The 27,943-nt window shown below is 41.2% G+C and overlaps 1 protein-coding gene across 7 annotated transcripts in view; it reads left to right on the top strand.

Moving 5' to 3' along the window:
* Positions 1-27,943, top strand: part of LOC126918634 (dipeptidase 1) — a 237,515-nt gene that overhangs the window by 179,363 nt on the left and 30,209 nt on the right. For all 7 annotated transcript variants that reach the window (XM_050726738.1, XM_050726744.1, XM_050726740.1 and 4 more), the window contains 4 exons: positions 4,232-4,385; positions 13,997-14,129; positions 20,186-20,336; positions 25,560-25,629. In XM_050726738.1, the coding sequence (XP_050582695.1) occupies positions 4,232-4,385; positions 13,997-14,129; positions 20,186-20,336; positions 25,560-25,629 (508 nt within the window). The remainder of the gene's footprint in view (positions 1-4,231; positions 4,386-13,996; positions 14,130-20,185; positions 20,337-25,559; positions 25,630-27,943) is intronic.

The following is a 27,943-nucleotide window of genomic DNA, read 5'->3' as shown; positions in this document are numbered from 1 at the left end:
AGGGAATACAATGTTTGCAAGGAATAGAAACACAAGGACTTTGAACAACTCTCAAACTTCCACTGAATACCTACATGAACTTTAGACTTGGACCGTCGGACTTTTGAACTCTGACAACTTTACATGTTAGAACTCTACAACTTCGTACTTACGCTTAAGTTATGTTCATTAAATATTTAGTGTTAGCAAATAAGTTTTTATTTATTTGTTATATAACCTGTTTTACGGATTGTACGGGGGTCTTAACACACGCTATGGCGTAGAATCCATTCGATACGACGCAATCCAACCTGAAAATCCAATCACCATTCGGAATAGCTGAGGGTTGGAAAGGAAGCTGCTAGGAATAGAGCGGTAAACAGTCCAAAGGAGCAACGAAAGTATTTCGAGCAAACAATCCGTGTCGATTACGGGTCCGACCGCGCAGAATACAAAGAACGCGTCGCGACAAATAGAGAATACGAATACGAATACGAGCTGGTAGCTAGCGTTCGAACGAATTAGAGGGAACGATTTTGTATGTTTTTAGGATCTGCTGGTGTCACGAGCCAAATGCTTGTAATCGTTAATATCAACATCTGCAAACCTGCTCGATGGTGACCTCTTATTATTGTTATAGTTAGACATTATAATGATAAATAAAACGATGAAAATTAAAGAACTGCTGAGAAAATCCAGTTAGAGTCTGTAACGATTCTAATCAGGCGGATAAGTCATTCGGTTGATTATCTTCGTTATCGGTGATTGGTTCAGCGTTACGAGTGGGCTAACGCTAGAACCATTGGAAGCTTCAGAATGAGCGGTTCGTACGTTTTCGTAGAAATTTTATGGGTTTAAGTGGGTTTTCGAGAATGTTAATGATCGTTCGACAAAGTGTGTACGTGTAATTCGATGGCTAAGAGCCGTAGTGTCAACTTTTCAAACATTCTGCTAATCTTCTTTTCTAGAATAGCAAACGAGAAAAACAGATGGCTCAGGGATTAGAAAGTTAACGTATGCAACAGCTTAGTAAACGTTAATTGATAGGAATGTTTAGAGAGCGAGTTCCCTAGCGAGTCCTTATAAACTTTTAGAATTATCAGACGACAAGTGGCAAAAGAGAAAGAGAGAGAAGAGAGAGAAACAGAGGAAGCAGGAGTTGGAGGAGATGAGTACACAGGCTGCTCGTTTGGTTACCTAATTCGTTCGAAGTTAAATTCCCCTCGCACCATGTTCAAAGTGCATTCAGCCACCATGCGGTGCGGTTGATGGCAAACGGTTAGAGAGATCCATCTCTGATTTAGGTCAGATTTGTTGAGGTAACAATACGCACGTTCCTTCTCCATCCGCCGCGTGTACACGGTTCTATTCCCTCATTCTGTCATGTAACGAAATTCCTTTATGTCGCGACCCTTCTGTTTCTCGGAATCTCATTGAAAATTTCTGGAGTATTTTCATGCCAAAATTGGCTATTACGTACAGTGAAACGAAAGAGCACGATGATCGATGGAAGAATTGGAAGAGACGAAACGTTGACACGTACGTCACACGCAGGCAACTCTGTGAACAATTTCAAACAGCCGCATTTTCACGAAACTGATCGCGCAAAAGTTGGCAAATATTAAGTTGGCTGAAGAATCAGCACGGTAAGAAACAACGTAAATATTGCCCAATCTGTCCTTTTGTTCTTTTAATTCCATTGCAACTGGTGGAATAATTTTTCAAGCCTCTTTCTCAAGTTCCGTGTTGATCAAGTTTACCTTCGAACCACGGAACATTCGGTTTCACCACGCAACGTCACCGCCCCTTTCGCACAATGAACGCCATTAAAGCTCCAACAAGACGATAAAACCGTGTCGCCTTGCCAATTAAACCATCGCGGAATCGATTATTCGCGTGTCTATGTATTACGCGTAACTACGAAGGAACATGGGTTAGCAAAAGGTGGTGGAAACTGGAAACAAAGTTGGAAGGCGCATCGCGGAAGGCACACATCGAGCCGTTTAAAGTTGGCGGCATTGTCATACGCTGCGAAACTTTTGCAGCAAGCCGGTGAAACGCAGTTACGAGTTTCCGCGAGTAATTACACTAGGCGTGTAATCGCGATGCTATCAAGAAATACAACTTGGCGCCATCGCGTCCTGCTCAATTAGCTGTTCGCCAACGACAGCCAACAAGACGCGGATTCTCTCTGCCGTTATCCGCGCTTCATCCTACATCCGCGCGATTATTCAAATTGTTTCGCCACGTAGATGAGGCGGCGTAGGCTGCGTCTTCCGCGTCGCATCGATTATGTCGGGTTAATTCGCGTGTCAGCCGAATGAAACGGGCTAGGAATGCGACGCGTGCTTAGAATTATCCCGGTTCGTAATACAGTTTTAATGGGTATATGGCTTTCGAACAAGAACTCGTGCGCCTCGAGTCGCTGTCTCGGCCGCGTAATTACACTCGTTTCATGGATTAACCTTGTGTGTTAGCAGAAGAAGAGCTTCTCCGGTCTTCTTCGTTTTTACCTCCTTTCTTTTTTCCTTTCGTCGTTCGAAAAGTTTCCGGTTTACCCCGACGTAATTAGTTTAATTAAAGCTTCACGCGCTCGAGCACCGTGCCTGTCAGAGTCTAAATGAACACATCCCCTGAATACGTTTGCCTCGGTGTTAAATTGCCAGATATAACGTACGGAATATACCTTAAGCAGGATCTTAAGGCGACAGGAAGCTAGTGTAACATTGATTGTAACTCGAGATCGGATATCCAGGTTACACACCGTACATATATCCAACAGGAATTAACACGGAACAAGAATACCATGAGAGAAACAGGGGAACTAAGGGCAAGTTAGACGTTGGCTAATGCTATTCCAAGATGCGAAGTTCCCTAGCTTGCCTAGTTCCTCTCTCGTTCGCTTGTATTTCGTCGCTCTGTATTGCCTCGGTAACGTGGCTCACAATCTCGAATACTCCTTTCACGCTGACTCTATATCGCCTGTGCGTATCTTTCGTCGATAGAAACTCGATCTTGTGTATATTCAAATGAATTCCATTAGTTACGATATGGTGCAAATATACCAACATATTGTAGATAATATTTATATAGTGAAAATTTTCGATGGAATTTTGCGTACACAGCAAACATCGGAATTTACACATAGTCTGGACAGAGTTTTCTTTCGCGAATTTCTACTCGTGCTTCGCTAACAATGTTGACGACCCGAGTCTCCACTATGCCAATATTTGGCCAACAACCGTCTATAAAAATCCTCGCAAAAGGAATCAAGGATTTTGTATGAAATAAGTTAGACGAAGCGCGGCCGAAGTAACCGAACCTGTGGAGAAACTTGTACGTCGCCTAATGCTATTGTAAGAGGCAAAGTTTACTCGCTTTACCGTCCCTTCTCGTCGTATATCTCCTGTTCCATTCTACTTCCCCCCAGAGTACGGCTTCCCCTGTCCGCAGGACACATGCGGTATGTTGCTACTTGAAACAGGGGCCATTTCACGGTATCGCGTCACACTCGATAAAACGAATCGCCGCCTGTGTATAAAATACACGGTGAAATGATATAAAGCGTCGAAACAAGTTAACTTTGAATCGCTGTGGTGTGGTTGAAATTGCTGATAAACGAGTCACAGGTCAAACTGCTCAACTCTACTTTCTGTTAGTTTCTCAATTTCATTGCATAAGTACACGATTAACGTTCGAAATCTTGAAAGAAAAAAACAAATTACTTAGTTCAACGTGTTCATTTATTACAGCAGGGCGACGTTAAATAACGGCGAGTTGCAAAATAAATTTAGAAAATAGCGTTTACAGCATCATCACTTTGGCCTGCTTTTCAATTTATGAAGTTGATCAAGCAAGTGGGAACTGAAAATGGCTAGATGATAAATGAGGCGAAATACGGGGATGGTCGCGAGACCGATAACTAAATTTAATTAAAAGATAGTTTCAACAATAAATCACATAAAAAAATTACATCTCGTGTATTTCCTCTGTGGTCTTCGTTTATGATCTTTCAAGTATGTTGAACGAAATAAAATCGCACGATCATTTCACGAGAAAGAAAGAAGTACGGGCCATGACGGATACAAAGGTAACCCAGAAGTATATATAGCCGACCATATTTCTTTAACTCTTCTAATTCGCAAACAGATGCAAGAAAAACCGCGGAAGATTTCAGAACGAAGTAATATATTACGTTGAACGATAAATTCTAGAAAGACATTAATTTTCTCCTTTTGTTCGTTTGCTGCAGGCACAACGATCTACCATGGAACATACGCAAGTTCCTGAAGAATCAGTTGAGGGAATTCAGGTTTGATGACCTGAGGGATACCCACCCTTGGTCGCGGAGCGCCTGGAGCCACACGGATCTCAGAAGATTGAAGGAGGGTATGGTTGCAGCGCAGGTGAGCACAATAATAACCGCAATAACGTGAGCTCCCGTGAAAAGGCATTAATCCAGAGGTACGTGGCAGAGATGTTTCACGAATCGCGAAAGCGGACGATATATATTTCGACGGTGTCCGTAGACAATGTCCAATTACTCGCAGTACACCATATCGCTACATCTGCCTGGCTCTGGCGCGCGAGACACGTTTAGCTGGAAATATTCTCGAGGAAAAGGCACCCTCGTGAGAGAGTCGATGCGCCAGCCATTTGAAACATTTTTCCCAAAAGTGCCCTTCCCCTCTTTTTGCCGCCAGGCTACGATTTATAGTCCGATAAAAATTATGGCCAACCTTTTCATTTTTTCTCAGATCGGTAGAATCGTACGGGTGTGAATGAATCGTGCAACAACATACATTCGAATTGACAGACGATAAAATCTCTCATACCGTTTTAAAGGCTGATAATTGAAAATGTTTCATAACTTCGAGACCAGCGACTGTCGCGTGTTATTAAGACTTTGTTGCTTGTGCTGGAAGAGTGCTACGTATCCTTTACATTTAAACGTAACTTTTCAAATACCGTGTATAAACCGACTTCGTAATTAGTTGAATCGAGCACGTGATTTGTCAGTTGAGAAAATTAGGATGGCGCGTGAACGACGAAAGGGGAAGGAAATCGCGTGTCGTCTTGACTCATTCGTCTCCACAGATCGCAGTTCGAAAAATCGCATTCCCTTCGATGTTTAAAATCCCTGCAATTACGATGGAACGAAACGAACCGCAAACGCGCGAATCGCGTGTCTTGGTCGGAAGCTCTTTGCTTTACAGTGTTTCAATTACAGCACCTTCTTTCCGTTCCACGTAGTCCGATACAGACCAACCAGGATTAATTAAGAGAGACGTAAAACCCTTATCTGTACTGATGGCGCCATTACTCGGCGCTATCGCGATTATCCCGCGCAACGAGACACAGGATCGCGGGAAAAATTTCGTTCGCGGAATTCGTTCTATTAGTGCGACGAACCGGCATGTAACGAGCCGACCAGACCACCAACAACTTTGATAATTAATTTCTCGCAGTTCCACGAGATTACGCGCTGACGAAAATTTAGCGTGGTCTATAAAGTCGAGCGGTGCTCGTTCGTTCCGATATCCTTTCGATTAATCTCCAACCATCGTTCCGCGTTACACGGTATCCTGTCTCTTTCTTATGGCTTACTCGCGTCCAGGACGTAAGAATGGTCGAATGGATCGATCAACTTGTGCAACAATTGCACAAGATCTCTCGATGTTTCTAATCGATCGACATTCACAACTCGTTAAATAGAACGGTCGCGTGGATAAGAAATTACGTCGTAGGCATAATCGATCGGATAAATGAAAAAAACCGCGTAAGAGCTCTCAGTGTTTCTTAACAAGATTCGTGGCTAGTGTAAAAGAACTTGTCGATGATTAAAAATCCAGGGTATAAGAACGATGAATGGAATGGATCCAGTTCCGAAAAAATGATCTAAGAACAAAATCGGTGTGTTTGATCGGCCAACATTGACGGCTAACATAACGGAATCGGTGATTCAATAAAAAAAGCTTGAGTCAAAAAGTTCACGTAGAAAGTAAACGAAAGAAAGGTATATTCGGAAACTAACAAAGAAAAACCTCGAACACGGCTTAGCAATCGAATAAATCTATTCTTGTTGGGTCAGCTCTTGGTCCATTTCGAGATGGACGATCGAAACTCTTGGTGTTTCAGGAAAATGTGAGAATAACGGAGGGATCGAACGAGGAAACTCGGGCTGAGACTCGACCCGGGATACGAAGGGATAAGATTATTTCGTGAAAATAGAAAATCGCCTTTGCTGAAACTCTTTTGTGCCTTTTACTCTCGATGATGACATTACGCTAAACGATGGTGGAAGAAGATTGCGGTGGTAACAGAAAATTGTGATTGTTACAGCTTTCTCGCGAGACGAAAGAGGATCGAAACGAACAACGTTCCAACTATGAGATCGCGTAAATCCACCGATAAGCGATTCCTTATTCGGCCAGGAACCATCTAAAGTATAGAGAACTTTAATCCGACAATTTTGCACCGAAACTCGACCAAACTCATTATCAGGATTAACATTTCCCGTGATCACAATTTATCTTATCCTGTTCCTTCTCGAACAGAGAGAACACCTACTTTAAGCCCACTTTGGACTGGATATCGATTTTCGATTTCGAATCTTCGGCTACAACCGCGAGAGAGAAAAGTTAGTTAATAGCAACGAATCGTTTAAACTGTTTATAACTTATTTTATAAATGTATGGCGCACGTCTCTACGTTGAGTCGAGACACCGTAACGATTACTGGTTGTTACAATTTCTGGATTCGCTGTAGTTCGAATTAGCGACTCTACAGGAGAGGATTTCTCGAATTAAATTTTTATTATCTGTGTCGTCGATAGCTCGATTCGTCGCTCCGTCTAACGATTATTGAGAGTTATATATAAAGTTTCGAAGAACTAGACGTTTAAAAGAAATTCAGCTACCCGAAGAAGGGATATCAAATGAAGGAATAAACGAAGAACCTAAATAATATTAATTTTTACGTAGAAAATATTTCAATGGAAGAATAAATGAGTCGTCTAAAAATTTGTGAATATTCTTACGCGCAGAACGTGTATAATCAAGAACGAAACAGCTCTTAACGAGAGAATTTTAGTCATGTCGTTTTCCAACAACATGAAAGGCGCGTTCCCCGCGAAAGGACTTTACGCGTAAGGCACAGAAATAATTTTTACTTCATAAACCTTCGGAAAACAACTGTGACGGTTTAAAGAGCTGTACCAACATCTTTCCTTCGACTATGCACGGCGTTTCTGTCCATTCAAAGGAACAGACTCGAAATAAGCACGCGCCTAAGTAACATTACGCGAACAAAAGTAGATTATAATTTCCAGTTGACGTGCATAAAAGCAGACGACGAGCAGTTGCCCCCGTGACACGCCCTTTCTTCACCAACGAATCGCACGGACGTTGCGTAATGAAACCTGCTACCTGTGAAATTACTTTCGCGATGAAACTCGCGGACCATCGCCTGGGTACGTGTTACCTGGCGTCGTGTATTCTCTTTCTCTCTCATTCATAAATATTAGGATATCTACGCAACGAAACGTAACAGTTTAAATTATCGATCGATCGAAATTTTGTATTCGTTGCATATAATACAAATTAGAATATACTATGAACGTTATACGAAATATTTTGAGATTTCATTAGAGCTGTTATAAAATTCGATGATTATACACGCTGGAAAAGCTTGAAACCAATCTGAAAATCTATATAGAAATTATAGGATATTTAATACGCGTATATATTTCGCAAAAATCATAAACATTTTTAAACAGGCAATTATTCATTACATTTCTAATATAGTTTAAGATTTAATATTACTAATATTGCTTAAGATGGTCAAAATTGATCGATTACCATATAGATGAGAAAATGTTGAATTCTATTATATTATAAGATTAATAAAGTTATTACTAGAATATTAAACGTATGAATTTTTTCTAGGCAGTCTGAAAAAAGAGATGATAATTCTTAAACGTTTTATAATGTTAAAATAATAATTTCGCAATGATTTTACTTAAGCTTTCGTAGGTATCTTAGTTCTTATGAATGGAGGTGTACGTATCAGCCGCAACACGATCCGACCTCTACCAGTCTAGACGGAAATATATATATATATTTTTAACACGGTCTCGACGCCTCCGGGCCGAGGCTGTTTCACGGATGGCGCATGAATGCCGAATTTGATGGTGCTCGCCCTATACAGAGCCGCTGTTTCATTCAGACGTAAGTCCTGGCTCGTCGTCGTTGAATAACCGATATGACCCGACGAAACCGCTGTTGGCCGCGCCAACTATAAATGTGCCTGGAAATACGAATCTGTCCTGAATAGAAAATATTTCAAGTTGCGAATATTTTAAACCATTGGCTGTATGCAACGCGTGAAAGCGCGCAACCTGAGATGCCTATTCATTTGCCCGCGTGATTGACACGTTTCGTTACTGATCGTTCCTTCGTCAAAGGATTAAACTTTCGTTGCGAACGAAACCATTTCGATTACAATAACGTGCGATTATGGGCTGGTGACTGTTTCGAATATTGAAAAGAAAATGAAAACCGGCATTGAATAAATGTTACGAAATGCGAAGTGTTATTTACAGACCGTGGACGTCTGTGTGAATTTCTTTATATGTTTTCTATTACGTCCCTCGATCTGTTCTACCTACCGAATATCGTTATCGCGAATACGCTGCAACGAATACAGTGGCGTGAGAATATTTTCTTAAACAACTGTGCACCTTGGCCGCAAAACGAAATTACCAAGCATAAATATCCGCGGCCTACCGATATGCATACGATATAGAAGTTGGATAGAAAGGTTCTTGGGAAAAGTTGGATCATAAAGGTGAAAAACATAGGTTTGGTGGCAGCGCTTTCCTTGCATCGCCAGCGAACTCGGTAGTTCCGCTTTATCCAACGGGATTTAACTTTAAGACGTCAGAAATGGAATTCCATTCGAGGGAACATCTGTGCTTTCCGTCTGCGCGCAAGTGGTAGCGAATACGTATAGGTGTAGCTCGCGGTCCAAGGCGGCGGGAAAAAGAACGAGAGAACTAGCGACTGCCCCTAAGAATATTCGCCCGTGGAAGGAGACCTTTGAAAATACCTTGGCTCTGGTTACTCGTTAGTAAAATAGTCTGCCGTTGATCCCATCTGTTAGAAGCTCATCTAGACGCGATTACGGCAAGCGTGGCGTAAGAGTCACGGCCTGTGATAAAGAGGAACAGCAGGGGTGGCGGAGTCCGAAAAGTCGTGCTTGTGAAAGCGGATGTTAAACTAAGCCTACGCCCGAATAGACCACTTCGTTACTTTCCCCTATACCTAATGCCAACGTGTCGCATGACACGGTAAGGGGGAAAATTTAAATAAGCTTCTTAGGCACATGCGCGAACACACGTAGCAACGTGGCGTGCGCGGTTCAATTTAATTAATACCGTAATTAAAAGGGCATATTAATTGCGCGAATAGCATGGAAACGAGTTAGTTATGAATTGCCACAGCACGAACACCGACAACGAACGAGTTGAGACAGTAATGTTCAAAGGGACAAGAAACGTAAGAACTTTGCAACAATTATTCATTGCGAAAGAGAGAGAGAGAAAGAGAGATAACTTGAACGATAAACAAGGTTAACATCGATAAATTAGGAGGGAACACATTATCGAATTCATAGTATACTGTTAAGATAGGAATACGCGACAAAACGGTCGCCTAATTTTATGCGTCGTTTCTCAATGTCAACGTGTTCCTCAAGGTATTCAGTTTGCTTACGTCGAGACGAAAGGGGTGACTAGCCGGTTATGCTCACTGAAACGAACGCGTGTGTATGCACGTATGCATAATATACATGGTAGTGGTATACATATATATACAGGATCTGGCAGGCCAGTCGCGACTCAATCCATCACTGTCTTGGTTAATTCAGACGAAGAGAGAAGGCATCCGCCACAGTAAGGTTACGAACCATTGATCGCCTTACCGTCCCTTAGTGGACTCCGAACATCGTGCTTCCTCTTCCATGACAACTCACGTTTAACTGGAAATACCGTAACGATGTGTTATTTATAAACGAAACGAGATCGTTGTGTTCTCATTACGGCTGCTGGTTCATTATGAGAAGTATTCGACGAGTTTGTCAAATTTTACACGCGATGATTAAAACTATCCTCGAAGCAGGACGCAAGTCACAGGGCTCGGAACTATAAACGAATGGCCAAATGCAAGCGGTTGTTACGCGTTGTATTCAATCGTCTAAGAATTTTAATGACGCGAGTCGATTCGCTGCGGTTTTTCATAAAATGTAAACCTCTACGTTCGTAAGAAATTCATTGTGCTTTTCCAAGCGATGAGAATGTATTACGGCACAGAGTAAAGCTAAGACTTAATTAACCATGAAATTTAATAATACGCGTAACAATCGAAAATCTGCGTTTTCAACGCTATGATTGTTGACAAGCTATAAAATTATTTTGTGTGTTGGGGATTTTTAAGACTCCGCGTTCTTTCTTCTATTATACACACACACACACACACACACACACTCTCTCTCTCTCTCTCTATCTCTCTCTCGACTCGAAAAAGACGGAAGTTCTCTGTTATAGGGGTGGACAGGAGTTTGGTCAATCGTATGGAAAGTTCCACAGAATTCAAACTGAACATGAAAACCATTAGTTACACGGCTATTGTCATAAAACCCCTGAGAAACTTGATGATTTATAACACGTATTTGCTATTACGCGTGAAAAAATGGAAAAAAGCTAAAGTACATTTGCAAATCGCACGAATAACCATTGAAACGCGCAACGCCTGACTGCCGATACCGAAAAGAAGGAAAAACCTAAAATGTCTCTCTGGAAAATGGCAATTTTCCAAACAGTGTCCTAAACCAGTGTAGTCAAAGTGTTCACATCTGAAAGCCAATTTACATACGAAATTCGCAAAAGTCCGAACACAGTGTGTCCCGTGTAACGAGCCCCGGAAGCTTTCTGACAAAAAACCATACGAGGCCAAGGGAAGTCAATGAAAATGCAGCCGCTTAATGCATCGAATATCTAGAACACGGTACAAGCATTTTCGATTGCACCCGAGAGACAGCTATCCCCGAGCAATCGCGATTCCTAACGGCTGCATTCCAAAAGTGAATTTCGGTCGATTCGAAATAACTCGAGTGTGTTCCATTCAAAACGTTCTACCTTCGGGGAATTGAATAACCCGACCGATAGGAACGGTAGCAAGAAGAATGCGTGTATCGAACGGAAAAATCGAGATACCGACGTCTACCGTTGCCTTCTATTCCGGTATAATTCGTTCGCGATAGAGCGAACAAAAATGTGAATCACGCGAGAACATTGGAAAAGAAAGAACACATAGCCGACGCACGAGAGAGAGTCGCGTGGGCCGTTTGAAGGCCGCTGTTAACCCTCGCCAGGGAGTGTTTCGTCGACGAGGTACACCAACACGGCATCAAATTTCATAAAACGGCCACGTCAACGGTCGTGTGTAAGCACGTCTTTAAAGTGGGACAACACGGCGCGATTACATCGTCGACGGGGGTGAATATTTTTACAAACGTCTGACCTAAAACCCGACCGTGACTACTGCTCGATTTTGCGCGAAGGGGTAACAGCTGGAAGAAAGAAAGGGATGGAGAATAGAGAGGACAGGAGAAAAAAGATGAAAACATCTTACTCGCACGCGGACACGGTTTTATAAAACGTCTGACCTAAAATTCGAGGCGAACTGGATGCTAACGAGACGCGCCAACTCTAGAAAAATGTTTCTGCAAACAGTTGGTGCGTTTAATCGTCGCTCGATCGAGTAAAAAAATTTAATTTATCATCGCGCAATGCGGTCAACAGACGACGATCGTCTGGCAATAGGAAAACGTTGTTATGAAAATCTCTCTCTCTCTCTCTTCTCTTTAAGCTTTTCTCGAACGCGCCTAGATAACGAACGACCGTTAATTAAGAATAAATTCTTGCCACGGGTGAAGTTGTTGGGTAACTGGTCTGGTCAGGAAAATAGTAGGAGGAGATGATTGCATTAACTGGAAATCAAAAGTTCCGGAGGCACGGTCGTTTACGGGGCGACTTTCGAGCACGATCCACGACTGAAGGTACTTTGCCAGAGATTAAATCATTGCCGTGTCGCAATTAGCTCCCGCGAGTAAATGCATTCAGGCGATTTAAGTCGTGGCGACGCGACGCAAAGCAAACGGTAACCGTAAAAATCTTGGAAAGGTAATGAAGTCGCAGAAACGAAAGAGGGGAAAAGACGTGTCGGGAGTCACACGCTGATACCACCGTTGCTTGATGAGGAAGAGAAAGAGACGGTCGTGTTGAATAAAAGGAGGAGGAAAAACAAGGGGTGAAGCCATTTCGCGCCACCCGCTGATTTATGACAGCTCCACGACAACGTCACGCTCGGAACGTACATTTCATCTGGTGCTGTTAAAAACAAAACTTTTCTACCACCCACTGTACGGAATATTTTAAATACGAATACAACAATGCCATGGAATCGGATACGCAAAGAATTCTATCGTGTTGTTTGATATGTTCGTGTCGATTTTTGTGGTACGCTAGGTTCCACTAACCAACCTATGATCTATAGCGAAATATACTGCGCGTGAATAACTATACTTACAATGGAATACCAAAATAAAATAAGTTTGCGTAATGATGTTCGGATCTCAATAAAAGTCTAGATTGATCTAGGAGTCAAATCAAGAATCTAGATTGATTTTATTAAAACCATCTACATATTTTGAGTATATTAGAATATTTTAAATAAATTGATTTGTGCGAATCTCATGACCAAGATATTCGAGATAGTAGATACATACAAGATTAGCCATACTACACAGATTAGCCGCGTAGTAGTGACACACGTATATGAGCATGAGTGTGTGGGAGTATGTGTGTGCACAGCGTCTCGTAAAACAGAAGAATGCAACTGTTCCGTTAGTAGCGTGGAAAGAAAGATGGTGAGACAAAGAGAGTGCTGAGACTTGTGCAAATGTGTATCAACGAATATCTTGTAAATCACATATCAAATAAATCTGAAACTATTTTGATATCAATTCTAAATGTAATTTAAATGTTCCTATACATTTATTTTGGCGATTAAGATCCACCATTCTCAACAAAACTAACACGTAAATCCTTGTAAGAGAGTCTTAAATTTGGAATATCTCGAGCAATTGAAAGACCTTATTCCAAAAAATCGTCGTCCTCACGACGGTAATGATATAGAACGGCGTGATTCCGTTTGACGCATAGCAACCTCGGAACGATGTATAAAAGGAGTTTTTATGCGAGCTCACGTTTACCCCCATAACCCCTTATCAGACCGAATGAAATATCACGGGTCGTGTTTAATCCTCGGGATCTGATACATCGGTTTAATTTACTCCAAGTAGAATATATTCTTAACCGGTGTATACATTGCGAGCAGGGAGGATAAATACTCTCTTTATTTATGGCCCCCGATATCCCAGTATTTAAAATTCAAAGCGGCATCCTGCCGGGGTCATGGTTTCGTAATACCCTTTTAATTATTTCCAAAGTTCTATCTGATAGCGAATTGAAATGAGAAATTACCATTCACGCCGATTTATTATCACTACACGCACCGAATCGTGCTATCATCGTGATTCCGTGTTAGAAGTGCTATATGGTGTTTGAAACTATCGTTAATTGAATATTTATGGCCATATGAACGATGTAAGTATCGTTTGGGCCAGAATTTATTTAAAATTCTAATTTATTACAATCAAAAACTTTGACTTTTATTTTGCGTGGCTTATAACAAGATAGAGTTGTTTGGGTCAGCTAAGCTTCAACGTTTTAAGATTCAGTCTTAACCAATGGAACAAACAAGAAAATTATTTTGCCATTCAAATAATCTTATCTTATCCTGTGGTTAATCGCTGCACGTTCAAGGAAAACGCACGTACGGTTTCCATTTATTTTCAAACAAATACTTACCGAGATTCTTTGTTGTTCTTGTTACAGTTTTGGTCAGCTTACGTGCCATGTTCCTCTCAGCACCTCGACTCGGTCCAACTGGCACTCGAGCAGATCGACCTGATTCGTCGGCTGGTCAACAAGCATCCTGAAAGCATGGTCCTCGTTACCACGGCGGAAGGTGAGGCATTTCGCTTGCAATTCTACGCCTTTGTAACTCCAACCATGGTCATGCATCAACGTAGAATGTCGATTCGACCGGTATGTTTACGCGGCAATCGTGTCAACGCGAGGAAAAAGGAAGAGGTAGATCAACAGAGGAGCTGATCGACGAACTAAAATCGTGGCCGTGTCGCGTTTCGACGTGGCTGATGACGATCGCGTAGTCAAAGGATCGTAGTCAAAGGCAAAATGAGAAACGCGCAAGGTATCGAGTTAAACATTACGCGATCCGCGAAGATAAATTTTCAATCGCGCGGCTTTCGTTTGGCGACAAGCCAAACCTATTCGACTTTTTTCCCCCCGGACGAATCGTTATCGATTCGCGTATCGTTCGTCAAAGAATTTTCACGGCGAACACGCGACCCATTTTCTATTTTTTCTTTTTGTTCGACTTGCTACAACAAAAGAAACGAGCCACCACTGTGACGATTATCGCTACATCGCGGGCGAACCAACATCGACAAACGGTCGTGCATCGATCGCACAACGTATTTGTTTGTTCCCTAAACAAGTTTTGTATGCGTACAACCACTCATTAAACTCTCTTCAGGCTATTAGATAACTGGTTCAAAGCTACCATTAAATCGTCAACCAAAGTAGATGGTGCAGCTGTGGGTCGAACAACACGCGAAACGTTCCGCTGCTGTTACTGCGAGAATTCGCGGTATCACTCTTTAATACAATCGCCGAACTGCTTCGTAAGTTAAACACGAAATTATTAATTGCCAATCAGCTCTAATATAATGTAAACACGCGGCGCCGCGTACTTACATCTTTCAACGTATCTCTAGCTTCTGCTCAAGCACGCTTAAGTCTTTCGTGAACTTCTCGCGAAACTGGTCGAATATACGATATACATAATATATTATGTAGTTAGTCAGCCATGAAGTCAGCGTTCTCGAGAAGGAAAGCCCATCGTATTCGAAAATCGTCGATTTCCAGAGCCCTGCTGGAAAGAGCTCTAAAGCTTCACGAGCGAGGAATATGAAATGGAGCTTCGAGGTCGACGAACGTCGAGAATTACCATCCTCTATTTGTTCCGAGAATGGGCCGCTCGACGTTACACACCGCTAGAATTTCTGGCGTGCCGCCAATGTCAGAGGGTGGCTGGCAGAAAAGAATTTACCCGACTTCTCCCTTAAGAAAATCGTCGCGGAATGAATCTTCCGTGGCAGTCGTGTCTCTTCTCCCATTTTAATTAATTCCTCGTCGCGTCCTACGATCAAGCAGTTCGCGAAATGTCGTCCGTGTAACAAATGGACTCGCTTCAAAGAGGAGTTACTTCTCTCGTTCGAACGTGCCCCGGAAAACAATCTATTCGTGCCTCTGTCGGTCGTTGGCGAAAATTTACGCACGTACGATATGAAATGTTCGATCGAGGTCGACGAACGTCCGAAGTCGGCCGTCTTATGTTTGCTTCCGGTTGGCCATTCAACGTCGCGCGCTCTCAGATTCCCTGGAAGAGAGCCAACCGTCCAAGAGGAAACACGGGAGAATCCCTGCTCGTCTACCGACGTAGTGGAAAAGTCGGGCCAGCACTCCCCATTATTATCGTCACCGTGAATACACTTTCAAGAATTTAGGATGCATCTTAAGTTGCGAAAGATGAGGCGTTCCTTCAAGAACGGGCCATCGTTGCTCTCGGTGTAACGATCAACTTCCGAGCTACGAGCCACGAGTAACCTATTTCGCGGTGATTTGTCCGTGACGGCGAGGTACAGCGAAATTCCATTGATCTTCTTCCATGGAGAAATTGTTGAGACGAACGAGAATAGTTCGATGGGCGCAATCGGGATTCAAGCTGCGCGCCTTTGATACGAGCCTCAATTTCAAGCTCGTTCTCTGCCTCGAACGACGCTAGTAGCTGGTAAATCGAACAGAAACGAGAAAAATGGAACAACCGCGACTGCTAGGCGACACGACGAGTCAGTGACATTGACGAAAGTGAGAAGAAGAGAGTAAATAGTGACACACGAAAGGGGACACATTGTGTGCTCAACGTTTGATCATCTAAACTCGATACTTGCTTTATTCGCGGAGGGTAGAACAAGGTCGGAAAAGGGAGCGCGAAGAAGGGAGAGGAAACTCGTTACGCAACGGATGCGGGGAATAATTTTCAAAGAGAAGGAAAGAGGATTTTGATCGATCGATGCATATCAATATCTTTGACGATACGATCTCCGCTCTATAAGATTACGATTACCCTATAACACGCAGGATTATCTTCGTCGTCGATTTTACGCGTTCCCATATAATAATTTGCTCCTCCGTGGTGATACGCGCGCGAGAACATAACGCGGATCTGATGAGAAAACGTCGGACAGCGGAAGAAGATTCAACCAGTAGTAAATTTCAGTTGGAATGGAAAAATGTCAAGCCATACCGACCGTTCTACCACGTTCGATAAGCCGAACCACGGCGACTGCATGTCGGCATGCACATGCATATGTAAATAGACATGCGATACGTAGCTGTCTATATATACATAAATATATATACTTCACTCGGACGTATAAAGGAACGATTGTTCAAAATTTGCAAGCTGCTTTTTGCTTCTGCAAAAACACGTCCCGTGTTTCCTGACTGATTTATACGACGCATAACATCGACAGAATTTCAACTACCGTCAATACCGATCGTTAACATGAAACACGATATACCTTTCTCTTTAAATTACGATAAATAAAAGGTCGAAATTGCTGACATAATAATATATTCGCGGTATGCTTCTACCAATAAAAATACACATAATGTATTTATAAATGACGCCCACTGTTTAATCGTCCAGTCGCGGAGAGACGCGATCGCGAGGTTCGCGTCAACGGGAGTCGTAAATTCCCGTTACGATTAGAATAATCGACGCCACGAACAGATCGATCCTCTATTTCGGTTAGGATAATAGAGGTGGTTGAATGAGTTTAACAGGTTATAATATTATATATTTCCAACAACTTTATATAAAAGCCAGTTAGTAAAAAAGTTAAATAGGTGACTGATCTAAGGGTGGAAACCCGGTCAAGAAATGTTGACTGTTCGAAAGATGGAGAATCGGTCAAGTTCAGTGACGATGCTGTGGCAGAGGAAAGATAGGGATGGGTGTGTCTAGCGCACGGGACCATCGGATTTGTTGATGACAATTTTGACTAGGAAAGTGAAGGCAAAAGACATTGCTTCTGATTGGATAATAAGAAGGTTGGTGGACTAGGAAGAGTCTTAGCCGCCCCCGAGAGGAAGAGCTAGCGGAAGATACCGAACGAGAGAAACCAACTTTTCCGTATCTTCCCGTAGTAGACAATAAATGTAAGGAACACTTGAAATAAAAGATGAATAAAGTTTGGTCCGAAGGATCTTAACTATGAAAATGGCAAGATTTATGGCGAGTCCTGAAGACCATTGAGGGTACGTAGCAAGGATGTGTAGACATCTGGCTGCCAACTTGCCCGCGACGTGGGGCCTGGTTTTTGGACAGAGTTAGCGGACGTAACACACGCGTTTGAATGATTTTTTCAACTTCTCTGTATGCATACATAATATATTACAATATCAGAGTTCAACTTGAAATCGACGCAACTGCGAAAAACGATACGCTTGTACGCAGCGAATCTTAAACAAGACAATGTGTCGCTGTATCTACGACTTATTAGCGATATCTGGAAGATCGTATAATTCTAAGAAACAATGGACGACGAGGCAAGTGTGTGTTTATCTGAACCGGTCGTTACCTCGGAAACTTTCGACGTAAAGCGTACTATCACGCTCGGGACAATAGTTCAAAATGTCCCGGCAGTTCGACGTGGAGAATTTACGAGCGACGAAGACGAACTTGCCGTTCCCGTTTATAATTCTCGCACGATCGAATCGAATAACCCGTTTCGAAACCCTTTAAGAGATCGTAAAGCTCTCGAACGCGGAAACGTTTACACCTACGAAGGTGAACTAAGGAATTTATAAACCGATTAGTTGAACGAGATATAAAGCAAAACCACTTTGGCGGCGTGATCCACCACGAGGAGGGAAAATACGTCAAAAATGCGAGAAATGTGAGAATTCGAAGAAAATTGAAAGAATTTCTGACTTCTACGTATACGTTAGACGAAGGCGAAGTGTAAACTGGAACGCGTGGTAGTCGGAACGCGAGTTATAAATCAGCGGACGCAGTAAATCGAAGTTCATCGACAGCTTGCAGCTCGCTGCTGGCCATGCCTTTCCTTTCCAGTTATTTTTCCATTAAAAGCTTAATACAGCGTAAGCGCCAGCCACACACCACGAAGGAATTAAAGTTACTCGAGACAAATGGTACGAAACGCTATTAATTTGCCACTAACATTTCCGGGCCAACGGCTGCGGAGAACCGTTCAAAAATAAAATACGACACACGTGTGAACAACATGTTACAAGGTTTGAATAGATTACGCGAAATGGCGAGAAGGGGTTGCTTTATTCGAACAACGAAGATTATAGATTATCGAGTAAATTCGTTTAACCACAGGATCGATCTTCCATTAGCGCGAACCAAGAGCTCTATGGCGTGCGGTCGAAAGCGGAAAAGTTCGAATTCCCCGCGATAAATGACGCTTCGGGGGTGAACATCGCCGGGGGTTGATCCTCCAGCGCCACGAAACGACACACGCTGTACGCATATATATCGGTATCCCGGAACCGACGACCTAACGCAATTTGTTCGCGGTGTTTTAATCGAATCCGAACGACACCGAGCCCGCGAATCCGATTTCACGGAGCTCGATAGCCCCACCTTTACACGACCGGACTCGATTAAAACGATTAAACCGGCCGGGAATCGAATTCGCGGCGCGCTGACTAAATACTGACAAAATACCGACCGCAAGGAGGATTTCCCGAGTTGTCCGGCCGTTCTTTGAAAGCCGAACGTTCCATTATTCTCCGGTTGGGATTAATCAAGCCCCGTTTACGGCTCGTAATTAATGATCCGACCGATAACGCTCGCCATCCATGATTTAAATGATTCTATTAAACCAGGATCGAAGGCGACTCGTGACATTAATTAACTTTTAAATGCATCGCTTTCTTCGAATGAAACAGTTTGATCATACGTATGTGTGGCGTGCAAATATAGAAAAATAATTTGAACAATTCGTCCAGTATAATTAAAAACGAGTTACTAATTAACACCAAATATATATATATATATATATAAAGACATTTACATACATGCTACTCTGGTATAAAATACAATGTAGCGCTTAGTCATTGAATTACAATACTTTCATTCGTGTCTCACTTTCCTAACTGAAACACTGTATCATAATGGAAAATTGCTCTTGGCTAGACAAATTATTACTAAATATATAAACCATATGATAATAATAATGAACGATAAATGATCATGTATCCGTAACAACTGCGAATAATAACACCGTGCAAATTCAGGATTTGGTCGAACTGGTCAAAATTCTCGGTCATTTCAATCGATCTAATTTATCGAAAATTTGTTCAATGGAATTTAAACCAGATGCTTGTCAAAGCCAATACAAATTCCTGTTATGTGTTTTCAATCGTTGCCTTATATATGTACAGAACACAAATTCAATATTTAATAAATTCCTTTTTTACATATTACAATCCGCTTGCGTTTCCTGATCTTTCTGAAGATATCAATAATCTTCAAAAATTGTAATCCTCCAAATTCAAATACATAACGCGATAAATGTTAGGTATCGTCTACGTCGGAAGATACAGATATCTCGTTAAATGGCAACGCTATCCATTTAAAGGTTAACCGTACAAATACATCTGGCACGACTTTATCATCATCAGACTAAAATTTATATACATACATTACCGTGAGAGATCCTAAACGTATCTAAGGGGAGACGCGAAAACGAGTTCGTAATAATTAGCGAAATGACGGTAGTTGGGAAGATTGGCGATAAAGGTGGAAGTTGGAGAATGCCTGGTATCTACATAAGGATAATTACAACAATAATAATAATGACAATCGAGAACATTCAAGGGAGATTTAACGTGTGCTTTCAGGTATAGAGAGAGCGCACAAGGAGGGTAGATTAGCAAGCCTGATAGGGGTCGAAGGGGGTCACGCGGTTGGAGCGAGCCTGGCAGTTCTCAGGATGTTGTACGAGTTGGGCGCCAGATACCTCACACTCACTCATACTTGTAACACGCCTTGGTGAGTTTACCAATTGGGACAATGTACGATTATATTAGATATAATATTTCGGTGAATTCTAATACAGAAGCTTCGAACGAAAATAGCTTAAAATTAGATAATCATTCATGGTCGGGCTAACCGATGTTCGTGATTGTCGCGTGCCGTTCAATGCGTAATCGTATATAAAGAGCTTTGCCGAGGATAATTCATCATAATGCATTATCGTTCGCGCATCAATCATCGTGTTTCTCCGTAACAATTTATCGAGGGAGATATTGGTAGATCGTGACGCGTTTCGCATATGAGAACTTACGGGAAAACAAGTAACGCGTTACCAAAATGAAAATAGAGACACCACCAAATAGATATTAGCTGGTAACGTATGAAATGTAGCTTTTCTTTGATCAAAATAAGTATGCTTCTGTTTTTCGTTAAATTCAATTTATCGATTAAAGCCTGGTTAAAGCAAAACTGTTACTATTTTATATGACGTGAAATAAAATTTTCGAAATTAGTATCGCTGCAAGAGTATTTAGAAAATCGACGACGAGCAGTATTTAGTTAGCTGGTAGCTGTTTTTAAAAAATACATTAACATTACGTACGAACTTTCCGGTAGAATATCCGAGTTTAAATTCATAACGAAAAATGATTCAGATTTTGCGCGTATTCATTGTACCATTGGAGAGATAATACGGAAAAACTACCGACAGTATTTTATGTAAAAATTAGAATACGAAAGCAAAGAACATAGATAAACGCTCAATTTTATATAATCTACACTACAGACAAACAATATGCTACTTATTAAGATTCTAATTAAAGCGTTCAGCACATTTCATATGTTACAATCAATGTGTATAATAATACGTTCGCTTCTAAAATATAGACTTACAGTCGTATAGCTACGTACTACAAACGTTCGATAAACAACAGAATAAAAGCGAAGCACAAAATACAAGCGCGAGACATTTGCAACGAACGTTATCCACACACCATAAATTTGACATATCCTTCGAAAACTAAACGAAATTTCTGAATTTCAAACGGCTATGAAATCGTTCCACGAGTAATCTCCTATTTTGCACCTTGAATTTGTATATTTATTATATATTTTTCTCCCATAATCGTCATATACTACACGACGTTACTTATGGAGCGGTCTAATACGTTTAAATTTCAAAAAATTCAAACTTCAAGAAATATATCGAACAACATACAGCTACTGTGGAGAATTGCAGAATCTTGGAAATCTTCAATGGATCGGAAGTTGCATTTGGGGCATGTCTCGAGCACAATACGTTCTACGTTCGGAAGCGTATCGATATTTTCCGCGGGTGGAACTGTTTCGACGACACCGTCGAACATCGAGGCAACTGTTTTAGTTTCAAGTTCGCGATGCGGCGAGGAGATTCGGAATTACGTAAGGTTTGCGAATAGCGCGACCCAGCTGCCAGCATTGTCGGGCGTGTATAGAAATATTATTCTAGAACAAACAATGGACGAATTCCCTTTTACGAGGCGACACCCATCGCACCGACTATGTCGTCCGCTGAGAAAAACGAACGACAACGCGGAAAACTGGGCGGGAAACAATAAAAAGTCTCGAACGAACCGACGGCTTTTGCGAGAGACACGTTGCCCTGGTTACCCCGGAATAAAGTACGAATTTTATTTGATACCTGCGTATACGGGGTGTAAAATTAAAATTGTTATCTGATAGCATGAAAAATGCAGCGAAGAACATAATTAAACCAATAGCTAGACTGGATCGTAAAAATATTCCTATGCTTATAAATATCTATGAGTATATTATGTGAAATTTTCCGTGAAATTGAATTGAATTTTTATTGCCACTGCTATGGGACTCGACTGTTACGATTATATTGGTGAAATTCGGAACAAATCTGAAAATATTTATATACGTGCAGAAAATACAAGATGTACTCGTACTTGTAATAATTAAAAAATTTATTTCTTTGGTATAGTTTCTATAAAGCTTAACATTGGTGGCAAGAAAAGATGACTTACGAAAAATCTGTTTTATTATGTTCTTCACTGTAAAGCTTACAACGTATAAATCGTCTATTTTCTTCGGTTCAAATAATTGTACTTTTGCTTTATCGTTACAATCGACGCATATTGACTTTCCAGATACGATATTTTGAATATTGTATTCATCAGTGTCCTGGATTTTACAAAATTTTCTCACATTCGTATCGTTCTATATTAATATCGTGTGTATTAATATGTGCAATTTCGGTGAGAGAATAACTATACGAACTTACACTCATAGGGGAAAATGACTCGAGTTTCGTGTGCGTTGATTGTGGCATTGCAGACAGAATACCGTCAGATTTCCATCACTATTTCAAACAAAAGATACACGAGGAAAACGAACATAAATCAACATTCAATCGTGTAAAAACAATACCACAGACAAGCGACACATTTCTTGATGAAATCTAGTAGGAAAATCCAACATTTCAAACGGACATTTCATATGTTGAAACATCATATTTTATTTTGAAAAATTCCAGTAGTTGAATTTAACACGTTCATTGCTACTGTCTATTAATAATTTCGACAATGCTGCTAATACAATGGTTACGTTTCTTCTATAATAAGTTATTCTTTTCTTCCTCGTGTTTAAGAAGAAAATACTACTCATCGGTGATACGATATATTTTGACGATTTGATTTTTAACAACCGTTTTGCCAAATAGCGTAATTAACAGACAAAACGAATGCAAAAGAGTTCCTAGTAAAAGATACATGTACATCGATCCTGAGAAAAGAAAGGAAACTCCAATTGCAGCGAAAGTGTTAGTACGAAATATCAAATTATTACATTTAATCCTCTCTTAGTACATTTATTATACGTTCTTTATTCTCAAATACGACGTCGTAGAACAAACGACGGTTAATACGAACGAAACTTTCAGACGTCTATTATGTCGGTTAATAAACAGCGCGGAGTATGGCAAGTATACGGAACTTTTACCGCTTTTAACAGGGAACGGGTTTAATAGCGGAACAAACTTTGCAACAAACTCGTGACACATAACAGGACATTGTAATTCGACGGGCTTAAAAGGGAAACACCAGAACGCGATACAACAACACACAATCACGCCACAGTTAAAAATCTGAGGAACGCGAGCTTGATGATCGACGATCCTATCTTTCGACCGTGAAATTTATAACATTGGCAAAGCCGATCCAATCTTTATTTATACGCTGCATTACGTAACTGGCGGGACAATGAATCATGCGCGGATTAATGGAACCGTAACAATATTATCTGCGTTTCGGAATTTCCGGTATCGACCGTGCGCGTTTTACAACTCCAATAGATTCCACCGACACCAGATAAATATCTATACGGGGAGACGTTTCGGCTAATGGCGAGCTGAAGTAGGAATGACCAGTATATTGGTACGTGAACTTACCATCTCTCTATTTGACGGCTCTAATGGTGGAAATTGGTTCATAGCCTCAGCTTCTCTCGTACAATCACGAGGATAGGATGCACGAATTTTCGTTATTAGTTGGAGCTATTAAATCTACATAATGTAGTATTTTATTATAACATAAGAAATCAAACGCGGAATATTGAAACCAGTTGTACGATCCTAGCAGACATTCTCCACTCTAAAAATCGGATCTGTATAATGCCCCTTTTGTTATATATGTAACTACCTCGAAAACATTAACATTGATGATACACTCTCGTTTTCACATTATTATTTCACTTCATATCGCTATTTCACTGTAATTATATAGATATAGATATCATCAGACACAAGGTCAATACTGTGTTAATAATAGATCACGTATAGGTATCAGTTACAGCTGCGTGATTAGCAGCAATGCTTTTGAATTAATTACAGTGGGAGTCATCCTCTACCAAAGGGTAATTGGTTCATTTAGCCCGAATACACACGGTTATCCATAAAATATAAACGATCTTTATTCGCGTGATCACATGGAAAGGTTTTATTTCGAGCTCTGCTCTTATTCTAGCCTTTCTCTTCGCTCAAATTCTGTACTCGGTGCTATACTTGGTATATGCTAAATAGAAGGAGAACATTGAGTACGTATCAGATTTTAATCTATCTGGTACAAGCAGAAAATTCCGTTCTGTCCAGCCATATGTCGACATCGAGCAACCGAGACCATATATCCCCACTTATGCATATATTTGGTCACAGCAAGTAGACGATCCCATCCTAGTCAGCCGTACCTCGAGGCCAAGTGCCCATCACTCGCACATCTATCCGAAGCAAGTAGAAAATTCCATCATAGCTAGCCACGCATCGAGGCCAATTCCCTGTCACTCGCATATCTATGTATTCGAGGCAAGTAGAAAATCCCATTTTAGTTAACAAACATCGAGACCAAATTAGTAGACCACAAGTAGTGAACAACTATTTGTTGCCCGTACCTATCTGAAACAAATAGAAAATAGCATCCTAATCAGTTACATGGAGAGCAAATGATTGAAATTTCAACCACTCACGTATCAATTCTGGTTATTCCGAATATGCATAGCCCAGTTAAATGACCAAGTACCGGCCATCGTTTTTCCATTCGCTAATTATCAAAGGAAAATGCAAAGTATCCGACCTCGGATTCGGAACTCCATCCGTTCGAAATCGATTGCATTCGTCGTTTACTCGTCGTTTACTCGTCGTTCCTCCGGCGATCGATTATCGTGTCAGTTAGCATTGCGAACATCGTATCATCGTTCCGTTTGCCAGCTTAGAGAACATGGCGCTAATACAGACGATTATCGTCCCGAAATTGCTCAGACTCCTCGAAACCCGTTCCTGGTAGTCCGCGCCTACCACGACTCCCTGTAATCCTATCAACGTGAGAGATGTTTACGAATCCGTCCACAGACGTTATCGTTCCCCGCTAAATTCGTCTAGATAATAGTAATTAATCCTCTGTGGACAGAGATTTATCGTTCGTACGGTATTTCACGGCTTCGAATTATTTTCCGGCTTTAAGGCACGTTTCAATCACAGAGGGTAGCCGGACATTCGCGAGGTATTCGTGCTTCAAATCAAGACGTTTGTATACGGGACTGGCACAATCTCCGTAGTCATTAGTTCGACGAACAATTCTAGTCGCGTTGCTTGGTATTACGAACGTGAAACTCTATGATTAGAGAGCATTGTACGACAATAATGCTGAGGATTGTTGCCATTGAGTTACTGACCTATTGGTTCGTTAGGGCAGAATGCAGCACAGCGGATGAACCCGGTCAAGTGGCACGCATCGGTGGTCTCTCCAATTTTGGCAAGGTGAGTAGAAAGAAACTTTTGTTCCTTCTGTGATCGAAAACCATTGCTCCGATGTCCCTTTGATAGCCGTATAACGAACATCCACAAATACGTTGAACGTGTATCGTAACGTGTATACGCGTGTAGTACGTCAATCGTGGAACGTCAAGACCGACGTGTTGTACAGCAGAAAATTAAAAAGACGATCGATCTTATCCGATATCTGGAATATCGATTAAACAAAAAGAACAGTCAGTCGTTTTCGGAATTTTGAATCGAACGGTGGATCTGTCCGAAACGAATATCCTAACTCCATTTATTTGAATGAAATTTTCATCAGTGTGTGATTAAATGATAAAGCGTGCAACTAAACTCACGTGTGATTCTGAGCAAGATAAGTGGCTGAGTTTTTGCTGGAGACACAGCGTTCGTCCTAACTGGCAGGATTTTCTACCATGACGAGGGAACTCGCGCTGTTTTGCGCGCCGGATTAAAACATCCGGCAAATGTCTATCTCTCCAGCTACGCGTTACTTCGCCAAATGACACTTTCTTCAGCAGCAAAATAGTTGTGCGGCCAGCTGGATCGTAAATCCATGTCAATCGGATCGATGAACCATAAACATGGAGAAATTCAATGAAAATTTAACCGATAAATCGATTCACGAAGAAAACCTTCGAAATATTGGAAGTCCTTAAAAATGATGAAAAAGAGGTAGAGTTACGTAAGATAGCTGATCTTTGAAATTCGCAAGGAAGTTTGAAACGCGAGTTATTTATGAAAATTACCCGTTGGCATTCGTGGTATTCGCGTCGAAGTATTCATGAATTCCCGAGTGAACGTTACCCTTATACGAAAGAAAATTATGGGCAGCATCGATCAGCCGTAGGGAACAATCGGTCGCGTTTTAAGCGCGCATACTTCGAATCGTAAAGCTCTATTTTCATAGTTCACACATTCCATGCAAAGATCATAGAAAAAAAACACGATAAGTATATTTTTGTCGATTTCTGCTGATTTTCTGATTTTAACGTCGTTTTATGATTAAACAAGAAGATTTTCGCCAAGCTCAAAGGTGCGAATTCCTTCAAAATAACTGATAAGCCGACAACATTTTATGAAAGTCAAATAACTATGGAACCAAACAACATTCTGAAAATTTTGAATGGATGAAAAAACACATACTTTATTCCACAGTCAAATAAAAGGACGATGTGACATTGATTGACAATGTACTAAACTCGAAAACTGCTTCTCTGTAAAAAAAAAAAAAAAATAGGAAATACGGTTTATCCTTCGAGTTCGTAGAATTTCCCTCGATTCTTCAACCAAACAAGAAAAAAATATATTAAAAATAGACGTCGATTTCTTTCGTGCGATAAGAAGATAGAAAGCAAATTTCTTTCGGCACAAAATAAAAGTCACGCGAATTTTCTAAAATTGCGTGTGTTTGAAACTTTAAGACAGATAACCGTGTACTTTCGTAGGTGTCCTGCGTATTTAAAAATGCATGAAAGATAATTTCGAGTGGCATCGCTTCGTGACATCGTTCTTTAGAGTCAGACCTGCGAGAATGACCGCTTTAGCGTTCGAGAGGCGTAATTCCGCTGTCCTGAAGCGTCGTTTAAACTTCGCGCAGCCGTCGTTCCGTTTGACAACATTAATTTCGAAACGATTAAAGCGATACACTCGAGTTTAACTCGACTGTGTTTTTTCTTCGGGGAAAGTCAGGTATACTCCGGCCAAGTTACGAGAGCTCGCCACCGTGTTCTATTTGGCGAATGTTAGAAAAACGGCAGACAGCCTCGAGAGATGTTTTCCAACGGCAAGGGAGATATATGAGAAACGACTTTAGGATTCTGACCGCGATATAAACCAGAAGCATGGGCCGCGGGCAAGAACCGAAAGATCGGGATAAAATATTATCCCCGTGTTAAGCGGTGTGCTCGTGGTGCTTAGTCGATTGTCATTCTGATCTAATTATTTTCGCCAGACTTTACGTTTTTCACCGAGCGAAACGCCATTCCGCCAGATGAAACCACGCGAATTACGTTCGTGTTATATGGGGAAAATTCGGTGTGTCAAGCTGTTATTGCAATTTCTTTCTGCGTAACCGCTGAGACAAAAACTAACGTTTCTCCGGAGCATTTCTTGAAAGAAAAGGATAAAAAACAGAGAGTAAAATAGCGAAAGAGGATGGTGTACAGAGGGAAAAAGAGAAATGTATGAGAAACGACTTGGAAACTGTGGTCGTGACTTAAGTCAACGAAAAGTTCTATAGTCGAGATGAACAGAAAGAAGAAGATAAGAGGGGAAAAATGGTCGTTTAAATATT

Source organism: Bombus affinis, chromosome 7, assembly GCF_024516045.1.
Source record: "Bombus affinis isolate iyBomAffi1 chromosome 7, iyBomAffi1.2, whole genome shotgun sequence".
NCBI lineage: Eukaryota > Metazoa > Arthropoda > Insecta > Hymenoptera > Apidae > Bombus > Bombus affinis.
Note: the sequence above shows the minus strand (reverse complement) of the source record. Positions and strands in the feature narration are given on the sequence as shown.